Here is a 21,086-nt window from a genome sequence, read left to right as displayed (position 1 = left end):
CGAGTGCTGCTTTTTGTCGGCTATTTTTGTTCATGGAAGGTTGCAACGGGGTTGGAAACGAATTCGTCGTCACCTAATACGGCTAATGACGTCTGTTTGACGTAACCTCTTAATATTAATATTATGTCAGTCATACTCGCTCGGACGTCCACCAGGTATGACTGGTCAGAGGCGACGATAACTCTTGGGGGGATGATCAAAAGTCCGTAAGAGTCCAATGGCGGTGGCCGCGGTGCTCGTGCTCTGAATTTCAAGCGAATTCAGACAGATCCGCCTTGACGCGTCAGTGTCCCTTCCTCCGGTCTGTCCTCTTCAGCGTCGAACCGCCGCGCCGCGAAAAGCAACGGAATTACGATCGCTCGGCTGATCTTCGACTCTCACGGCACGACTCTTTTGGAGAGAAGTACCCAAAACCCATGCATGTCCCTTAGTTTCATGATAATTTAGACTCGAAGAAGAAGCGAAACGTTGATATGCAGAAAGGAAGTTTCAAGTATGGGTTTTAGGGAGACCAGGTTCTGGGCCTGAAGAAATCGAATCGAAGATCATGGAATAGGAATCGGGAAGCCGAATTCCCGTGGAAATAGCTTTCGTTGGTGATTGAAGAAATCAGCGAGTCTCTGTACTGATATAATACAAGCGAAAATGTATGAACCTTTCTCGTTCCGCTGTCAGAGCCCTTTAGCGTTACTTCTCTCGTCGCGACAAGCCTGACGGAGTAGGTAGGTCCTCTCGTGTTGTCAGCGAATCCAAGCACCGCGAAGCTCCAGCACCTTCTCGATGGCACGACGTTGTGTAACCTGACGATCAGCCGAATTCAGACGTCGATCGGCAGGGATCGCAATTAATGCGTTCGATTCAACGGTCGTCCGATCAGGGATGGCGATCACGTCTCGGTGAACGATGCGCACGTTTGCGTTACGACGATCCTGTTGGGTACGAGGCAACCACCTGATGGCGGCCATGGTGGGGGATCCAGAGGATCCCGTATCCCCCGTTCCGTGCATGGATCCAACCGATATCCGTCCCGTGCCCTATGCCGGCTTTCGCCCATCCCCCGCGTGTTCCTAGCTTCTCCGGTATAAAAGCAATTGCGGATTCGAGAATAGCAGCATCGTGCAAAAAGCCTGCGGACCAGGTAGACCCCCAAGGTGGTAGTGCTTGGATTCACAAGATTATCCGTCTTCTTCCGGGACCAACGATCCGGGGCTTAAACAGTGTACACGGAAGGATCTCGACGATCGACGAGCATCAGCTGTCCGAGACCGTACTCTTCGGCTTCTAATCGTGCTTATCGCGGTCTCTGAGGATGTCGCAGTGGATCAACTTAGTCCTGCTCGTCGTTGCGACGACGATCGCGGTCACGGAGTCCAGGGCCATTCCAGCGGAGCCCAGTAAGTTTATTAGATATTAATCGATTAGAGCGGCGATTGCCATTTCTAAGCGGCAGTTGCAGGGAAAAAGATAGGGGAATCTCGAGGGAGCATCCTGAAATCTCCTTGCACAGTTTCAGTGATGCTGGATCCGTACGGCAACCCCATAGTGTTCCTACGGGAGAAGAGGACACCCGTGCAGCCCTATCCCCAAAGAGCCATGATGTTCACCAGCTACTACAGGCCAGTGCGCCGCTCGAGTCAGGGTGGCCAGGCGACTGGTGTATTCGCGCAGGGTAACGCCGTGAGCGGAGAGGCCTTCTTCGGTGGCATGCAGCCGCCACACTTGAACAAGGGCCCGGAACCTATCGAGGAACCGGAAGTCTCGAGCGCGGAGGCCCAGGCATCGCCAGTGCCCGAGGACTCCTACAAGGAGGAAAGACAAACTCAGGTGCACCAGGAGGAGGGTTACCAGCCCGAAGGGCATCACCGTCAGGAGGGTCATTATCCCCAGGAAGAGGCGCAATACCCGCAAGAAGGGGAACAGAACCATCACAAACAGGGCGTTCTACCGTCCGAGGTATTGCTGCAGAAAAATTCATTTTCTATGGTCGTAGATATTCGCAGTATATTTTTTAACAATTTCTTCTTATGTTCGCTGCAGCAGCAACCGGAACCCCAGCCAGCTGCCGCGTTCACCACCGAAGCGGCTCCAGTCGACGAACCAGTCCACCCCAGCACAGAAGCTCCCCTGAACCGTCCCAAAGTCCACCAGGGGAAGAAGACCAAGAAACCCCCCGTAGTGGTGGTCGACGACGACGACGAGGAGGAGGAAGACGAAGAGGACGACGAGGAGCTCTCCGTCCCCTTCGTTCCGTTCAAGGGTAACCGTCGCCGGCAGAACTACCCGAACCTCAACAATTTCTTCCCGATGGTGTTCAGCTACCCCGGGGGCTCCACACGAGCTGGATCTTCGGGATCCCCTCCTGGATCTATCACCGCGATCGCTAATAGTTACTCCACTGGGAAAGGGGGTGTAGCCAGCTCGGTGGCCACTGCCTACGGGGGATCTCCCAATGGGTAAGTCGTTACTCGTTACTCACCATCGCAAGTCAGAACTCTCCTATTTAGAAGGAACATTTCATTTTTCGAACAATTTGTCCAGGAAAAAGCGACGCACACCGACGTCCGAAGAGTAGACCCGCAGCTGGTTGATCGGGCACGCCAGATCGACGATCGCACCAGATTGCACCGTCCACTTCTCGATACCGTTAAGGTTAAGAGATCAATACTCCACCCAAACTTTAGCACGCAGACCGGATAGACGACATCCAGCGGTGCCCCGTTTTTCGATTCGCCATCGACACTGGCCTCTGATGACAGTGGACGCCCTTAGAATTAAGCTCTCGTGCCACGAATCGATTCGCGTTGCTGCCAGTACTAGAGACTCCACTGAACGGTACGTCAAGACAGAAATTATGCTAGCCCTTTACCATCGAATTGAGAAAAGCAATTGGTGTCCCCGTTTAGATTAGTAGCAGTATTGTTTAACTTAGGTATATGTTAAGTTAGTTACGTAGCGTGATCAAGCTTCCCTTCCCCGCATACTAATTAAATGCTTATTACGGTTAAGATGTTTCAACGGAGAAGTGCAATATTAAATTGTATCGTAAATTTAGATTGTAAAGGGCCCGCATGATCGAGCGCTACTGCCATAAACGGCAGACGAACGAGACCGAAATCGATGAAAGATAATCACACCTGTAGTATAGCTTGTAGATTAGGTAAGCGATTACTATTTCCACGAATAGTTTGCGAATTTTGCGAGACAGAGCCGAGGAGGCACAGTGCACAACATCCGGTATTCGAATTACAAAATTGCGAACAATAGGCGAGCATCGTGTACGAATACGAACTGCTGAATGTTACTTTTAGGGAATAAAATTGTTTAAAAATACACGTGAGATTCAGTTGTTCGACCGCAGTGGATCGACCGCAGACCTCCCGCCACCAATCTTCCTCCTCCTTTGTTTTTCCCTGCTATAAACTCTATCCCCTATTCAACCTTCGGGTAGGTCTTCAGGTAGGACTTACTATAATCCGAAGGTCATTAAACATTGACCTGCACGCTCGTTCTACGAACGAACGACGGTCATTAAGCGACAGCTCTTTTCAATAGCCTCTTTAATTGCTTCCAAGGGGAATTCTATTGAAATTAAACCGTTATACATATACGCTGCCTCATCATTTGCGTAGATATCGCCGCAATGTTCACGGTCAATTTTCAATTTGCAGTGTGATATTCAAGGGGGAAATCGTTAGGCAATAGAACGAGGAATCACTGAATCACTGCTGCGTTGCGTTCGAGAGTAAAGTATGCTTCTAAATTGCTGCAAGCACAGTATGTATACCTAACAGTGGCGTACCCAAAGGGGAGTCAAGGGGCTTTGTAAAAAGAAAAGAAAAAAAAAACTGAATTTTATTCTTTAAATAAATTGTTTATAATCACCTAATGAATTTAATTCACACCTAACAAAATATTTTTATCCCTTCAACTCGGCTCCCCCCAAAATTAAATTTTGAGTGCGCCACTGATTCCTACTGAAGCGAAGGATATTGACACGGTCGCAAATATGTACATACTTTGAACCCAGCAATGAGATGATGAAGTGTTCAAACAAACGACGAACGCCACGTAGTTTCCCAGTGACGTAATTTCATTAGACACTCGCCATTCTTAAAAAACAGACAACGTACTTTTGGTGAAACGCGACAGGCTCGAATTGGTCCTTTAAACGGCCGAATTAGAAGCTACACGGTCTGCCCAGAACCTTGGAATCGTGTATATAAAAGTACTCAGCCGGCACATAGTTCCTCGATAAAATTATCCATGTGATCCGTCGGAAATCGTCGCGAATAGTTATTTACCTGTTAGCATTGAGTCTCGCGATAAATGCTCAAGGAAGCCACGGACGCGAGAAACGGTCTGCCCGCCTACGCGGAGAATGTTCGTTTAGGCAAACTTTTATGGCCACTACCGAGGAACACGGTTCTTCCGTGTTATTGTCTGAAAAGATGACGCTTCCTCTGTCCCTCGAACAATTAATTGTCCATTTTCTGCTACTAATGCGCAATAACGCACGATTCGTTTCCCACTGTGGACACTGAATTGCGTGTCACATATTTTACGAACTGTTGACGACACTTCTCGAATTAAGCGTTAGAGGAGCGACTATTTCTGGCACGAAAATGCTTCCTCGACAAAGGATTCCGTTTTGAAACAGGAACGGTAGTTTTGCCTTAAATTTCAGCACGTGCTCGACATTTAACAATGTTCCTACATACATAGGTGATCATAAGGTAGAAGAAGAATAACAGGCCTATGCGACATTAACTGTTTTATGTATCTGTAGCACAACTAAGAATATAGCGAAGCAGAGTTGCGAAAAAGAATGATACTTACATGGCAGCATGCCTTCTTCCTGTTTTACAAATTCTGATCAGGCACACTTATCCGGCATAAAATTTATATCGACATTGGGCCTGCCTACAACAGTACGAAACGAGTAGGCGCGGTAGTTGCATTTATGGCCCATTAAGCCCAAGGAAATGGAAGAGCGACGAAGAAGCGTCCCGCGCGGGGAATCCCACGAGTCCTTAACACCGATTAACACATCTTAGAAGAGAAACTACGTGACTAAACCCGTGTCACGGCGAACCTTAATGGATTTGGTCGTTAAAAGGACCCTAAAATCTGTGCTCGGTGTCGACGGCACACCAAGGCCACGGCTAACAGCCAGTGGACTGAATTTTGCCCTTGAAACTGATTTATTGCCTCTTCCGATGCGATGGATGGACTCAGGGTCACTGACAATCGCTCAATTTCCAATACCCTTCAAAAATCTTCGAAAAGGTAGCCTCCGCCACTCAAACATTTCCCCAACACCCTTCGCTGTCATTTAAATCAAATTTTCTATAAATGTAGAGCATATCGTGGTATAGAAAGAAGGAGCAATTTTTCTTTTCTGAAGAAATTCACTCTGAAGGGCTGATTTTCGTTTCCCTAATTTAACTTTGTAACGGTGGGAGATACAAGACAATTTTAAATATAAGAATTGTTCAGTTTTGTTAGTTTGATTAAAATCAAATTTCTTTGTAAGCGACCGCGAAGCGTAAACAGATCGTTGAGCGTGATCGTCTAGCCAAGGCGACGTGACTCGCAGAAAGCAGGAAATTCGGCTAAAAGGCTGACAAACCACAGGAAATACATGTAGAGGGTGGGCAAAAAACGCAGGGTCATCGCGTCTGTTGTTCCGATCGTTTGCCAGCGCGGTCGAACCGCGTCCATCACCTCCACAAAGCGGAGGCTCGTCCGTGCTAATGAGATGCGGCGATTCCTCTCCATGAGTACCTGTTTCGTACCTACGTAAATGCGTCGGGGTATCCCAGGACGTTCGGAACGCTCGCGGTTACTATATAAAGACCGCCCTCCTCATTTCCTCATCGTCACTTCAGATTCGATCCTCGAAGGAACACCTCTTGCTTGCAGTGCCACTCGTCTCAGCAAACCGGAAGCATGTCGAACAAGATCATCCTGGTCATCCTGGCTGCGGTTCTGGCCACCGCTCTGGGCTTCCCTGCCGTTATAGAACAAGGTATGCGCATATATCGCTTGAGCAGTATAATTATTGCGAGGAAGCTTCGAGGGTACTCGAGAAAGTGTCATTCAAGGGCTATAGAGTCTTGAGAAGTTGAGGAATCTAAAGATGGGGACGTGAATGGGTTGGGAGAAGCTGAGGCTTTCTGGGTCTCTGGCTCTGAAGCATTTCGATCACAGTCCTCGAGAAATTGGCTAATAAGTGGATTCTTGAATCGTTAATTTTATAATCCTCGCAGGTGTTATTCCATTCTTGTCCCTGAGTGATTCCTCGCGTCGCGAGCACGCTGATTTCAATATGTAGGTACTAATTGGATAGTGTTTGACACATTCCGCATCGGGCCGAATATTCTTGGTACCGTGACTCATCGTTTAGTGAACGTCGGAGCAATCTTTTGCTTCTTTTGAAGGTCCGTGCCTCTTCCATACACTGTATACCTAGCGTATGTTTCGCGAAACCTTCGTTTGCCTCTTACTCCACCTATCTCCTATTTTAATTTCCTTCAAAGATCACAGAGCTAATCAAAACTGCATCATCCACTGAAACATTCTTCTTTCTTAATCACTTCAGAAACACCACTGGCGAGGATGGTACGAGCAGCCTCGCCGGATCCACACCACCATGGACACGGTGGTTACGGTGGCTACGGACATGGAGGATACGGACATGGAGGATACGGACATGGAGGATACGGACATGGAGGTTACGGACTCGGAGGTTACGGACACGGTGGCTACGGCGGAGGTTACCCCCATGGTGGCCTAGGGGGTGGTTACTCTCAAAGTTCCGCGCACGCTGGTTCCATCAGCTCGCCGTTCGGAAGCGCATCTTTCGCGAGCGCGAAGGCTGGGTAAATATTCATCTTCTTGTTTAAATAGCTCAAGAGAAGATAACGTCGATAGTTTCTAATTCTTCGTTTTTCTTTTTTCCTGTTGCAGAAGCAGTGGATACGGACGATGACGAACTGGTTCAACCGAAGATTCGCACTCATGATGACGAAATAACTTAGTCTTGTTGCACACTTTTGTATGATACTTCCAAGCTCTAGTTACTTTTTTCTTGTATAATAAACTTTTCTATGACACCATTCGTGGCGATACTTTCTCCTCGATCATTTCCTCCCCCGAATCCATCCACGCGTGTTATCGCGCAATTCTAGACCATCGATCGTCAATTAAGCAACGATGTTAGTTCGAGGAAGATTCTATCAGCGCCTCCCTACAATAAGTTTCTACGGGTGTGAACGCCAGCTACATATGTAGGCGCGCTCGATCATATCCGGATGTTAGCAAATGGATGTTTTGAAAAATACGGCGTGCCACTGCAATTTCAACCACGCACATCGCTGGTATAAAAGCGATTGCTCTATAACAGCGCGATCGTTGGTGCGATAGGTTCGCTGGAGGTCGACTCTTTCGTGTAACCTTTAGGAAACTGAAGAAAAATGAGGGTTCTGGTGTTCCTGCTGCTGTGGCTGTTAGTGACCGTGAGTAGAGGAGAAATTCGCCTCTGTGCGCTGTATCTTGATGACCGAGGAGTTGATTCACAGTCGTATCGCTTCTAGGTTCGCTGCCGTTCCATCGTTAGATCAGATCAGACAGGTAAACGAACCTTACTGCTCTTCACACGCTAGATCGTACGCAAGAGTAGGCGTATTTAAGAAATCTTCATCCAGTATGTTACTTTTTTATCTGATAGAGGCCCAAACGGATCTGGACCAACAGCGAAGCGCTCGAGTTCATAGAGTCGCTGACAACGGATTCCCTGGGACCGAGGATACTTACGCGAGGAACACCGTGACCGAGGAATCAACTAATCATAGGCCTTCGTCAGGAATTCCCGATTTGAACGATCTGCTCGAACGCGAGGCAAGCCGACCGCCCTCTGAGATACTTACCGAAAGAATCTTAGATCAGTGTCCTCGTACAGCGGAGAACTATGTGTTTTTAGGCGGAATTGTTTAAGGAGTTGAAAGTGATCCTGAAAGAGCTGTCACGGGAAGAAACCGTAGCGCTCAAGAATGTTGACCTCGCGATTAAAGGGATAACGAACACAACCACGCCAGTGAAATCCATTAAATCGGCGACGAAGAACGCTAATGGATCGAGGAATCTTCTTAATTCACCGGAACAGCTGGATATTTATTACCCGGATGATCGGAATGGCGTGAACCTCTCAGACTCTAGTAACCAACCTCTGTTTTAATCTTATTCTTCGTTATTTTTCGTTATTCTTCGTTATTCTTAGTGTTTCGTGTTCCGCGTTTCACGGCTTCTATTTCCTTTATTACGATCTTTCTCATCAAGGATCTTTCACTCGCATCGAACCGACAAACAACCCTGAGTTAAAGACGATGAAGACTATTGTGCGATATCTGGATAACGTGATGCTCGAGGTCCAGAATCACATACTCTACATTCGAAACATCTTCGACAAGCTCTGCAGGTAAGGCGTAGAAAAAGAAAAATCACGACAAAGCCTGAGATCAGAATAACGTATCACGACTATTTTACAGAAAGCATCGGTCCAAGTCGCTGCCTCTATCAGATATGGATAATTCTGAGAAGGCTGCATCGGCGAATCAACCCAAGAAAGTATCTATTCTATGAAGCAACGTTTATGTTTTAACGATAAACGAAGCTTTAAACAGTACTTGTAATCTTTATAAGAAATTCCAACCATGACAGTATCCGTCATGCAATAAACAAGAATTATCGACTCTTAAAGTGTATAGCATGAAAAGACCAGTGACGTTAATTTATTAAACCTTAGACATCCTTTGAATACCGAAGAGTTCTTAGAAATATGTATAGCGGGATCTTACCCTGATTGCTTAGGAAGTTTGATCGATCGCATTCGGTAACCACTGGCGACAGGGAAGCTATTGCGACGCGAGCGTTTGTTTCTCGTTAAACGGTAAGTTTTGTTGTTAATGTAATTGACGCGTAGTTGCAACAATGAAACGCCATAGAAACAGGCGGATCGAGGTGAGCTGCATACGAGAGAAAAGCTTAGATTTCCTTCGAATCAAACATCATTGGCGGTGCGAGCTATTTAGATACATCGCGACCGCATTTTGCACGTGCAAAACCGAACATCGTTACACTAAACCTGCAATTATGAACTAGCGATTATCCACCACGGGCGATACTAATTGCTCGATAAAATTCCTTGGTAATTACTGGCACATCTCGTTCAGTAGATGCTTCAACTAAAATTTTTTTCTTCAATATTGGCAACTAATACGTGGCAGCCGGCAGGTAATTTGTTATAATAATAGTTGTCTGTGCGAATAAATGTTTCGATATACCCCCGATACGTGCAATTCGTGTCTGCGAGTTATAGTTTCTTAATCGAAATACCAGCAACACTCGCATGACTCGTGAATCGCGTGTACGCCAACTTGGAGAAACTAAATCGAGAACTCTAAGGCGTCGGTGTTTCTTATCGTGGCGTCATCTAATCCCGGGGTGAAATTGCATCCTTAACAACGCATCCGTTACCATACCTGTTAAAACGATTCATTAATGCGTTTATTCAGCTTACCATCGATGCCATGCAACGCTTCGCGTCGATTCGTCATTATGCATTTATAATATACCTAACATAAATACATTTCACAAATTAGTAACTAATAATTAAACATTCGATAGACGTAGGGCTCGACAAGTTGCAGTCTCTCAGCGCCTGTGGAGATGCAATTGCATCCGCGCGTTGCAGTTCCATCGGGCGAACTGCATTCATCCAGGCGCACTGCTCAAGAGTATCAGCACTTTATACGAAACTTATTTCAAATTGAATTTCATAAGTGCTATATAAAAAACACCGTTTTACTCCCCCTAGAATGGAAAAGAAATTATTTGCACAAAAGTGCAACGTATTGCGTGATGAAGACTAATTGAGTGGCCTCGAACGCGATTGCTCCGCTCCAGCTGCTGCTTCGAGAACGACTTCGTACTTCACGAAGAACTTTTCGTATATTATTTTTAGTACAACGAGTGCCTGACATGCATCAGATTGCAACTACCGAGCAAATGCATTATGCACAGTGAACTTTGCTCTCTCTCTCCTCTTCCCATGCGTTTCTTCATGCATGCAAAGGCATCGAATAGCGAATGATGCACCTCGTACCGCAAATCGTTGACAACTTTGCATAACGAGCAATATCTAGGGTCCAAAGGGAAACAGTAATTCCCTAAACCGTCTGCCATTCCGGTGTACGTCGCGCGATTTATGTAGGTGTATTTTCCAGCCAAATCAAGTAAATGCAAGTAGATTCGGAGCATGGGGGCGCGGAGGATTCGCTCCCTAATCGCAAACAATGAATCGTTGCACGTTATATTGATCAATCGATTCGTAACCATAGCTTCTATCGTCTTAACGCGATCAATCTGCTTTTATGTTCTGCCCGCTATAATTAGAACGGATAGAACTCGTCTTCTAACGAGCTTCCCATTAGCTGGCCTACTTTCACCCCCAAATTCTAAAAGGGTACATGACGAAATGGACAATCTACCATTTTACAGATTTCAGGCGAATTTTTACCAATGGTCGTATGTTCTTTTAACTGCCGATCACTTGTTGACTTACGTTTGCCGGGAAGGGAAAGTTCGCAGGGATGTCCGACGAGCGCAGCCTCTCGTCGAGCGCGAAACCTCGAATGGAGCACGGGAACGTCGACGGCGTCGGCGTCGGCGCCGATGGAACAGGCGCCGCGAACCTTCGGGCCGGCGCCACCCTCATGAAAAGCGTCTCAATCTTCCTGATGAACGGCCGCAAAGCCTCCGTCAACTCCAAGAGGCTGACTTCCGGCAGCCCGAAGCACGAGCCGCGGAAAAGGCACCGCAGAAGAATGCTGGATTCAGGAAACGTCCGGAATTCCGTGCACATAGTCAAGCTTATCGAGTCGCTGAAGAAGAAAACCAGATTCTCATGGCAAGTGCGCTATTTGTTTTAATGCTATCGAGTCTTTTGCGTTCATTCTACCTGTGCTATAAGTACATCCGAAGAAATTACGAAGTTCTGGTTGAGGATGGGAGGCTCCGAACTTTGTAAATTCTTCTGCTAAGTGATACAAGGCAGCGTATCAAGGCGTTCGCGTTTCACGAAGCGAACCGCTGCGCTGTCTAATTGCTACAGGTTGGAGTTGGATAATCTGTGCAAGCTGTACAAGAGGCTAACCAATTCGGGCCAGCAACAAGTAGGGCAATCGTTCGTTATCGGTAGGAGGCAGCAATCCAATCCGGCTATAGAGGTATAGCGACACTTTTAATGAACCACCGCACCGCTTCAAATCATAGCAGTTTTGAGTCGCGTGCGTGAACCTGTCATTTTGTCCGCCAAGACACACGCGATGCACATTGCACGGCTCCTCCAACAACCACAGACATCGAACGATATATTTAGCTGCCTGCTTCGAAGTGAATTATAATTTCGGAAGGAAACCTATTCCAGGGCATCGATAGAAGCATTTTTCGAGATCTGCTGCACAACAGGTTCAAAGTGATCACGGAGGACGCGTTGGTGGAGCGAATATTTTGCTGCTGGGATAGGGAGAACGAAGGAATCCTCAGGCTGGAACCGTGGGTCATGGGATTGGACCTGTATCTCCGCGGTAGCCTGCGGGAGAGAATCGAATTTTGCTTCAAAGTGTACGACTTGAACAACGACGGTTTCATTACGAAGGACGAGATATTTGCATTGTTCAAGTAAGCATGTTCGAGCACCTATCTCGTTCTACTTGTACTGTTTTTATTACAGCTGGTTGTTCCCAGGACCGGGTTAACACCTTAGGAGGTCCTAAGCACTTAAAAGATTTTCAGGCCCCCTTATACGGGGTGATCGCTTCAACGCAATGTAGTTCCTTCTAATAATTTTACAAAAAAGTGTTTTTAAGAAAAGTCTCTTATTGGTTGATCCAGCACCGATTGTTCCCTGCTCGCAGAAATTGCTTGATGAAACAACCTGGGGAAGAGGACCCCGACGAAGCTGTCAGAGATCTATCAGAATTGGCGCTGAAGAAGCTTGACGTGGATCGAGACGGGAAGATTTCCTTCCAGGATTACAAACTGGCTGTCCTGGAGGAGCCTCTGCTTCTGGAAGCTTTTGGGCAATGCTTGGCTACGGAGGATAACTGTTCTTCCATTCTAGCTGCGTTACAATAACGTTCTCTCAAAAAAGGATTATATTTAAAAGCTCGTAAGAATTATCCACGGAACAGCTGAATTTATAAAGCCCATTAAAATTGTAAAGCACAAGTAGCTGCTAGTTACACATGCACCCTAGAATTCTACCAGTCATGCGTAGAATAACGTATTGTAGTATCCTACCTGTCGTATAATTAAGCGGAGAACACCAATTTCTCGATGAATCATCCAGACTTCCGTCCACTGTGTAATTTGTCAGTCTATGATTGTATACGCTGAATAATCTACGTACAGTTACCTACACCTGCTGTATCATTAGAAGCTACGATGCAAAGAAATAAATGTCCTTAGAACTTGCACGCGTTTATAAATTAGACACTTACTGTTACAAGTATCGCGATGGAAAGTACTTACATGAATAATTAAAGAGGAGCGTAGAATTATTATACCAGCGTCGAAGGGTTGCAAAAATTCACTTGACAGGTTCGTAATCATGGCACCTGCCGTTTATTAAAAACAAATTCGATACTAATCGAAATTACAAACAATAATAATATTAATAATAATAATAATAATAATATAATATAATATAGTATAATATAATATAGTATAGTATAGTATAGTATAATATAGTATAGTATAATATAATATAATATAATATAATATAATATAATATAATATAATATAATATAATATAATATAATATAATATAATATAATATAATATAATATAATAATAATAATAATAATAATAATAGCATAATTACAAAATACGCTCGATCTGGCTTTCTTACAGCGTGGTTGCTGAATCAGTCTTAACCCTCGGATTACCAAGCTTCGAAATCGCCTCGTTGAGCGCGAATGTATTTACTTGCCCCCTCTACTCTTTTCTCCACACGCTCCGTCGATCTTGCCGTTTGAAAAATATCGATCGATCGCCGATCCTCGTTCGATAACCCGAAGGCTAATTAAACTATGAAACATTCTAGAGGTATGTTACAGTGATGCGGGGGTTTTCTTCTTCGCGTAAATCGAAAAAATTGACTTTTTCTTTTCGTCTGCGCGCGCGCGCAACAAAATATCGGCTTGTTCGCGTCGCGGTGCTTCCGGTTCCGGGGACCCGTGCCCGCGACCTCAAGGTTCTTTCCTCACGGGCACACACGCGTGTGTATTTTTCTCTGTGTGTATATATATTCATTTTATTTCTTCTTTTATATATATATATATTCTTTCATTTATATATTCATATATTTATATATATATATATATATATATATATATCTGTAATAATTAATATACACGCACGCGCTCCGGTACTTGCAGGATGTATCGCGAACCGATCGCGGTTTCTTTGTACGATCATCACTGGAACAACGGGGATGAACTGTCGCTACGGTTGTACTATGGCAATCGGACTTTTCGTGGATAATAATTGCGTCTAACGGAACTGCGATCGGTAGTGAGGGCTCGTGTCAGCCCTACTTGGAATTTTGTACACGGCAGGACTCGCGAAAGTATAGCCGTATAGCGGATAAGAGTCTGAATATTTATTTTATTTGGAGCGGACGCGCGCACACCTCAGCGCGTCGCAGTCGTGAATACCGGCTCCCGGTACACCCTGGCAAGTAATTGTAATATTCGTAAACGCGCTCCACGGAAACGAGCGGGATTTTTATGCGCGAATAAAAAATAAAGGATCCACGTTCGTTTCGTCAGAGTGCTGAGATCTGCTGAGGGTGTGTCCAACGACTTTCGTCCATTTGCGATCGTGAAACTAGCAGTCAGATAAAATACTATTTCGTCTTTTTACATGTACATATGCATAATGTGTATACGTATATCGTTAATTCATCAAAGTGGGAATGAGGATGCTTTGCCTATGTTCTTTCTTCGTCGTTACCTACGCTTTCCGTTTAATCCTCCTTTAACAGTCTATCTCGTAATTTGAACGCCGACGCGACGCGACGCGACGCGACGGTGACGTCCTGTCCTCTCGTCAACAGGTATATGGATATACTCTTTTTCTATTCACATGTTTTTTTTGTCCTGTTTTCTTTTTCGATTCTTCTCCACTACGGTTAGCATCGACTATTCGACTTTACGTTTAATCCGAGAATCTACGACGAGAAGAGAAAGTGCGTTGCAGCGCTTATGAAACGGTACGGAGCCATTGAGACTTTGAGAGTGCCTGTTTCGCGTTGTTTCCGGCCGTCAAAATAGTATCTTACTCACTTCTAGAAACTAGACAACGAAGGTTCGAGGAGGATAGACGCGTTTTCATCCGGTTTTTTAGGCACTTAAACGTCGGGAGTAGTGTGGGAACCTTAAGGTGGAGGTCCATAGAACGCCTGCTATTTCCTATTTACAGTCTTGATTGAGACGCGTGTTACAATCGTTCCGGGAGCAATCGCGTGTGTATTTCGAAATTCCAGGAGAACTTGTTGCCCCTTCGATTTGCTTGCAGTTCCTTTTTTATTCAGCTCCACACTTCTTTGAAGAGAAAAATGGAAAGGTGGTGAAATTCGGCGCGAGTCATAGACGCGAAGCGCGGCGACAGAACTTAGCCAATTAATAGATTGGGGCGTGTCCGAATGATGAAACGAGATCGATAGCCTCGATTGCTGAGCGAAATTTTTGCAGGGAAACGATATGGATATGGTTCGTCACCACGGAAAAGTATCTAATTGCAAGCTAAAAATGAGCACCAGAGAAGAACAGACGAATGTCTCTCCGAATGTGCCCGACGCGACGATTCAGCCCAGCACAGACACATACAGGATACAGAGTTATTCGTAGCACACATGCACATGCACGACGCGACGCGGCGCGCCGGCGTACACCATATACTAAAATACGCTTACGTCTCCTACAGAGTAATTGATTCGTTATATACGTATAGTACACATAGTATGTATAAAAATCAAAGCGCATGTTACAACGGCGATCCGTGACCGCGAATATCAATTAGTATATAGTAGCGATACTCGACAACCAAGACCATAGTCGATGACGGTGAATAGTACTAAACCATAGTAGCGATATTAATATTAACGAAAGGGAAATTTATAATAATCATTAGTGCGATATATGCATACATAAAAATGGCATTAGGTATATTCGCTCCTTCTTTCTTCTTCTTTTTTTTTTCGCTGCACATTTCTCGTATTTCTCGCGTTCTTCGATACTCTTATTCACCGATCTCGCCCTTCCTTACGCTCGGTACACACTACACACTCATATACGTTAGGTGCGTAATTATAACGTTGAAATAACTTTAACGATTTGCAATTTGCAATTTGCAATCCCTACCACTATATACGAGGGTAGTTGCTGTACATTGTACAACGCGACGGCGAGACGCATCGACTTTATTTTCTTCCTCGAAGAAAGATCGGGATTTCCCCGCTAGTTTCTACCATTCTTCATCGTGCACACGAATCGAATCAGTTTCAACGCTTCCGCGCGTTCTTTATCGCGAGAGATGCAATTACGAAATGGAAATAGGACGAACGGGATTGGAGGTTGCAGGCTGAACTCGTGTGCATCCAACATCCAAGTCGCGCCGCGTGTGAAAATCTCCGAGAAGGATGATCAGAATTTATTACACAGGCTTATCAATCTCAATGCTCCAGCCCGCCCAACGAGTAGTCACGAATTTCAACGACTACTTCTACGAATTTCTCTGCAAAGTGGTGAAGTTACTCCAACAAGGGGATTCATAAAACATCCAATAGGTATATGTATATCTGCGCCGAGAGGTCGCAATGTTAAAGACTAGCAATTATGGTTCTCTTAAAATACTACGTCGTAATTAGGTAAAATCGTGGTGGCTGCCGACGCGGCTGATTATCCTACAATTACGTTATCGATAAATTCTTTTTATTAAAATATAATTATCATGGTACATATTCTGTGTTTCGCCAGTGATCGCTTTATTTTCACCTGTTTTTCTCTTCTTTTTTTTCTCTCTTACGTGTAAAGGAAAAATAACGAACGCCCGTTCGACCGAACCGCGAGGATCGTGACGACAGCCCCGGCTATCAATGAATCAACATTGAACGCGGTGAACGTTAAATGCTGAACGAATGTGAATGTCGGGCACAAGGGATACCCGCGAAATTATCTGAGATTGTCGAAATCGTCTTTTCGTGAAATGCAAATGAAGGAGTCGCTGCTTTAGTCTCATCGCGAGCGACGCGTTAAAGGGAAATGGGTATCGAACACCGAGACTCGCAAACTTTGTGTAAACGGACACGTGTAAAAACATCGGTAAAAAAGGACCGAAAGTAGGAACCAAGTAAAGATGGGCAGTCGTTTAATTGGCTGGTCAGTTTCCAGGTTGAACGAGTCTTTTGATCGATTGGCAGTAACAGGCAGTGTTTTAATATTATCACGCTGTCGTCACGTCGATCCTCACAGCCATGAGCACGCTCGAACATGGGGGGCCGAATGATTCGAGGCAGACAGATTAAAATGGATCGAGTTGAAATTTCAAGCTCGCCCCTCATCTGCTTCCTCTACTTCTGCACAATTTCTTTGCCATCTAACAACGAGGATTCGAGGGGCAAAGCAAGAGTGCCACGGATCGTTCGCCACCGTTCGAATACCGACTGGCACAACATCCAGAATCAAGATCGAGACTATTGCTTCGCGCCACGATGATTTTGGCAATTATTGTACTCTGCTATATTTACAGGTCTATCGTACACGTAATATACAACAACGTGGCGAGGACGCTGAAACATCCAGCACCCCACTACTCCACTGTCTACCTCGTTGCTTTTCCTCCGAAAACAAAGGGGGGCTCGTTAAAAAATCCGTCTCCTCCTATCCTGGTCGAAATATACGGGCAAACCAGACAGCGTTCGTTCATTCGTTCAATTCCACCCGTCAGCATTCAACCGAGGCTTCTCGCGTGAAAACGAGATAAAGCCATGGATTCGCGAGTCACCATGCTTTCCCATGCCATAAGAAATCGGAACGTTACATACTATTCAGCGATCTGGGGCTTCGTCTCAAAGATGCAGGCTGCTGAAGTTTAGATATTTGTCTTTTGGTGCAGCTATCTGATTTTCGTTCCTGGATTATTATTATTATTACGGCTTAATTACATTCGCGTGATGTAGGTACGCGAGAAAAGAAGAATATAAAAAGAAACGGATAATATAAGTGCATCTACTTTGAAAACGAAAGCTCATATCTTAAAATAGTGAAGGATTCTTTGATTTCTTTTGATACGAGACCCTACGAGTCTTACTGCGTCGTCCTTTCCTCGATTCTCTCGCAAGAAAAAATACGACGACTCTTTGCGAATCCTGCGGGAGTCCTGTGGATCGAGACATGGCGAAAGGAACCGCCGTGCCGATAGGAAGAGAAGGGCGCCTCGAATATATGCACACGGGTTAATCGTGTACGGATCTTGAGTGAACGGTTTAAAAAATAGTCTTGCCCGACTGTGCGACGTGCTGGAGAGACTACCTCGAGAACGAAAGCTTATTACTCTGCAATTCTACTCTTGCTCGACTCTTCCCGAGAGAAACCACTTCCATCGGCGTGGCACCGCGTATTTTGAGACACTCCGCGATACTCGCGCGTAACACTGGAGAAATGCTAGGGAATAAAGGGAAACTCCTAACCCGTCGTTAGGGACTTGCTTCTCGATGATCGCGACGATTTCATGATACCTCCCTGTTGGCAAAGAGACTCCGAGCAATTTACAAGTACGCTTGGCGCGTTACTAAAATCTATTTAGCGTCTACGTGCGTAAACGTGTTATTGGAAATCGTTGAAACCCTCTTTTACGTCGTCGTCGTCGTCGTCGCAAGAGACCCTTCGGAGAAGTCTCAAGAGTTTGCCAAACAGAAGGGTTGTAGAGCAAGTTCTGTCATCGCTTGAGTCATCTCTAAGCACGAAATCGAGACTGCAACTATATAGGTACTTGATGATTTTCATTCAAAATACTCTGCGAAACTCTTTCTCGATGTTACCACGCGCGAACCGACCGAACCTTTCATTGGCCCGACTATCGATAGAAAACCCTCACACGCTGATGAGCAAAACGCGAGTGGGTCCATTTACGTGATAAATACGTTACTACTATTCGAGATTACAATATTTTCTGCCAAATATATTGTCATCGGTCGTTTTATTCTACCGCCTCAATGATCGACCTATCTCGCGCGGCAACATGATAACACGGAGAAAGACGGAAAGAACGGAAATCGTCTTTGGGAACAGAGGGAACGTTGGGTGCTCGACCAATCGTTGACGTTGCTTGAAGGGTGAATCGGCTCAAGTTTTACGTGCTGCGCTTATACGACGTGGTGATCGATTAAAATATAGATTATGCTCGCTTCGAATACAAAAATACAATTCTCGGTGGAGATCAACGGGCGCACGGAGGGCCGTATCCCGCCCCTGTGCGATTCTTCTCGATTGTATCGCCAACGATTTACCAGTAAAACGTACACCCACCCACCCACGCATACACACGAACACCTATAATATACGCGTAACGCGTTCAACTCCTTCGATGCGAAGACCACAAACGATTCATCGAGAGGGCCAGCATCCTAGAAATGAAACTAGCTCGTGTAAAAACACGAAAGAAAAACCTTTCACTGCTCGGCCTAACCAAGAGGTACGATAGTAAAAAAAAAATAGCTGTCCTCTTTGTAGATCGCCTGGTAATCTGATTGCGAGCTTCAGAGCTGATGCAGTGTTATATATTATGTACCTCTTTTTTTCTTCACCGTTTCCAGAAAGTAATTGGCTATGGATTACGTATTATGCTCTGCGACAGGAAGAGAAAGGTCATAGAGTGGGGAACTAATTTCTGTTTATGTAAAAGAAAATGTTTAGCGAATCCGCCAAGTACTTTCCGAAACAAACACGAGCGGTATAATTTGTTCGCAATGCCCCTGAAACACCGCATGATCCGCGAACTTTATGGCAATTAATGCGTACCCTAGATGCGCGTTCCTAATCCCCCTTTTTCTCATCAGTTTCTCCCTTTCTTCATCCTTTTAACCCTTTGTCGACGAAATTATACCAGCAGTTACTTCGATACGCCCCTTCGTTTCGATGGAAACTTTAAAAAAACCCAGCCTTACCCCGTGTCTCGCTAGCAAGATGGAAGGGGTCTCGATGCGAGGATCGTGTTAGAGATTCATGGGCTTGGAACACTGCAAGAATATTCCGCCCCAGAGGGTTAATAAACGAACGAGCCAGCCACCCCACGCGACGCGAAAACGGCGAACGCTCAAAGCACTAAAAACACAGGCGAGCATATATCGAGACAGCTCTTCTGACTGCTGGCGTTTTCGTGCCGCGTCGCCTCGTCATTCTTTCCCACCCTTTCTGCCTGCGTGTCGGTCACCCGCGAACATTTTAATATTAATAATTAACGTTACCCTTTATTCTCTTCCCCCGTTTCGTCGTCAAATCGTCTAAAAATATGTCCTATGTATATTGTTCGCTCCGCGATTATCCCCCCGATACCCGACTCGAGCATCCACACGCGTTTCAACGAGAGACGAATAGCATCGGCATACATCCACGCATCGTAAATCGCTTGTACGTACAGTTCGCCTACGCGTCTATGTGTATTTGCGGAGTGGAACACGGACGGTAGTGCCTAAGAGAAGCTCAACCGAGACCCGAGAACCTCGAATGCCGAGGGAACGGTGCGGTTTGCCTTCGATGTCCACCGTTTTTCACCCTCGTCCCCTCGAAACCCCGTTCGCTCGGCTGATCGCGAACGTTTGCCCTCCCGAGTGTAATCTTTGGCGCGAGAATCCATAGCTCTCTGACTTATGGCGAGCTAATCTTCAATTTGCCGAGTAAAGTCGTATTTGCAGAGCAGCGATAAAGTGGAGAACAAAGTCATGGTGTATTGCTTCGGGAAGTTAACGGTTCGGTGCCTCGCTAAAGATTACGCTCGAGCGAATGGTCACCTAGACCCAACCACTTCCGAAACGAAGCAAGGTCTCGAGGAACGAGAGCTTCGAGCGGACCGTTAAACCAACTACAAGATACAATTTCAAGCTATTCACACATACATACCTAGACAGTATACACTTTTTGCACGCACACAACACGTATGTACTTCTTCTCTGTGTCCGTCTGCGAGGAAATCGGGTGAATCGCAATGACTGGCCGAATGGAATGATCGACAGTTTCGAGCTCGTATACTATCTAACGCCGCCACTTTTGCGTCTCATTCTGTTTGATCGTTGCCCTTCGACACCAGCCAGGAAGAGTTGCTCCTTCAGCCACTCTCGAGTGTATACACTCGCTGGAAGCTTCCGTTCCCTTGCGTTCCCCTTCGGCTACTTTCGTCCTCTCGCGATGCACTTGCTTTTAAGTTAACTTCAACACAGCCTCCTCGGAAACTACGGGCATTTCCGTGGCCCAGCACCGTCCTCCTTCGACAGTTCACTCCCAACTCGGTCGTTCTGGTCTCCCTTCGGACTGCGTAAGACGACTCGCGTCAATACCAGGGTTGTCGCGACGGTTCTTCGTGCCGAATCCCCGGTGAACGCGAGGCGACGGGTTTGCCATCGGCGAGCTGGGAACGCCTCGTGACGCTACGCCCTGGCTTACGACGCTATTCAGCCCTGTTTCCATGGGATACCGTTAAAGTGGCCCGGAACACTTTCACAAATAGTCGTTGTCGACCGCCTGCGCGTCCTGCGACTTGAGGGTGGCCATCTCTTCCACGGTGCCCTCCTCCACCTCCTGCTCCTCCACGAAATTTATGCTGCCAGCCTTGTACCAGACCACTATGTCCACCACGAACGCCAGGACCAGGATCCCGCCGGTCGTACCTGCTGGGCCAATGCGAGCAATTCGTTATAGAACCTGGCGAGAAGTCGCGAATGGCAACGGAGTTCTTTCCAGCCGTGTACG

General features: G+C 46.0%; 5 protein-coding genes across 9 annotated transcripts in view; 4 read left to right on the top strand and 1 right to left on the bottom strand.

Annotated features, from left to right (window-relative positions):
• Positions 1–1,097: 1,097 nt before the first annotated feature.
• On the top strand, positions 1,098–3,330 carry LOC143376692 (uncharacterized). Of its 2 annotated transcripts, XR_013087134.1 has the most exons (5): positions 1,098–1,394; positions 1,508–1,953; positions 2,038–2,453; positions 2,539–2,913; positions 2,954–3,330. XR_013087134.1 is itself a non-coding variant. In XM_076827291.1 (4 exons), exons 1-4 carry the CDS (start codon positions 1,310–1,312, stop codon positions 2,570–2,572), a joined length of 981 nt encoding a protein of 326 aa, XP_076683406.1. In that variant the 5' UTR covers positions 1,098–1,309; the 3' UTR covers positions 2,573–3,330. The 2 variants fall into 2 exon arrangements, 1 of the variants encoding a protein (XP_076683406.1); XM_076827291.1 differs by having other exon boundaries at positions 2,539–3,330.
• Positions 3,331–5,861: 2,531 nt separating this feature from the next.
• Positions 5,862–7,118, top strand: LOC143376162 (uncharacterized). Of its 2 annotated transcripts, XM_076826094.1 has the most exons (4): positions 5,862–6,028; positions 6,602–6,664; positions 6,704–6,881; positions 6,970–7,118. In XM_076826094.1, the coding sequence occupies exons 1-4, from the start codon at positions 5,950–5,952 to the stop codon at positions 6,989–6,991; spliced, it is 342 nt and encodes a 113-aa protein (XP_076682209.1). In that variant the 5' UTR covers positions 5,862–5,949; the 3' UTR covers positions 6,992–7,118. The 2 variants fall into 2 exon arrangements, with proteins under 2 accessions (XP_076682209.1, XP_076682207.1); XM_076826092.1 differs by having other exon boundaries at positions 5,864–6,028; positions 6,602–6,881.
• Positions 7,119–7,366: 248 nt separating this feature from the next.
• LOC143376276 (uncharacterized) lies at positions 7,367–8,761 on the top strand. Its single transcript, XM_076826408.1, has 6 exons — positions 7,367–7,517; positions 7,596–7,632; positions 7,730–7,899; positions 7,982–8,216; positions 8,338–8,476; positions 8,547–8,761. The coding sequence occupies exons 1-6, from the start codon at positions 7,476–7,478 to the stop codon at positions 8,638–8,640; spliced, it is 717 nt and encodes a 238-aa protein (XP_076682523.1). The 5' UTR covers positions 7,367–7,475; the 3' UTR covers positions 8,641–8,761.
• A 1,888-nt stretch (positions 8,762–10,649) lies between these two features.
• LOC143376402 (calaxin-like) lies at positions 10,650–12,518 on the top strand. The gene is made up of 4 exons (XM_076826677.1): positions 10,650–10,966; positions 11,171–11,285; positions 11,486–11,739; positions 11,976–12,518. The coding sequence occupies exons 1-4, from the start codon at positions 10,650–10,652 to the stop codon at positions 12,193–12,195; spliced, it is 906 nt and encodes a 301-aa protein (XP_076682792.1). The 3' UTR covers positions 12,196–12,518.
• Positions 12,519–13,422: 904 nt separating this feature from the next.
• Positions 13,423–21,086, bottom strand: part of Oatp74d (Organic anion transporting polypeptide 74D) — a 77,552-nt gene continuing 69,888 nt past the window's right edge. For all 3 annotated transcript variants that reach the window (XM_076827234.1, XM_076827232.1, XM_076827233.1), the window contains one exon: positions 13,423–21,004. In XM_076827234.1, the coding sequence (XP_076683349.1) occupies positions 20,835–21,004 (170 nt within the window). In that variant the 3' untranslated portion in view covers positions 13,423–20,834. The remainder of the gene's footprint in view (positions 21,005–21,086) is intronic.

This window comes from Andrena cerasifolii, chromosome 14 (genome assembly GCF_050908995.1).
Source record: "Andrena cerasifolii isolate SP2316 chromosome 14, iyAndCera1_principal, whole genome shotgun sequence".
NCBI classification, from domain to species: Eukaryota; Metazoa; Arthropoda; class Insecta; order Hymenoptera; family Andrenidae; genus Andrena; species Andrena cerasifolii.
This window is presented reverse-complemented; position numbering and strand designations above follow the sequence as displayed.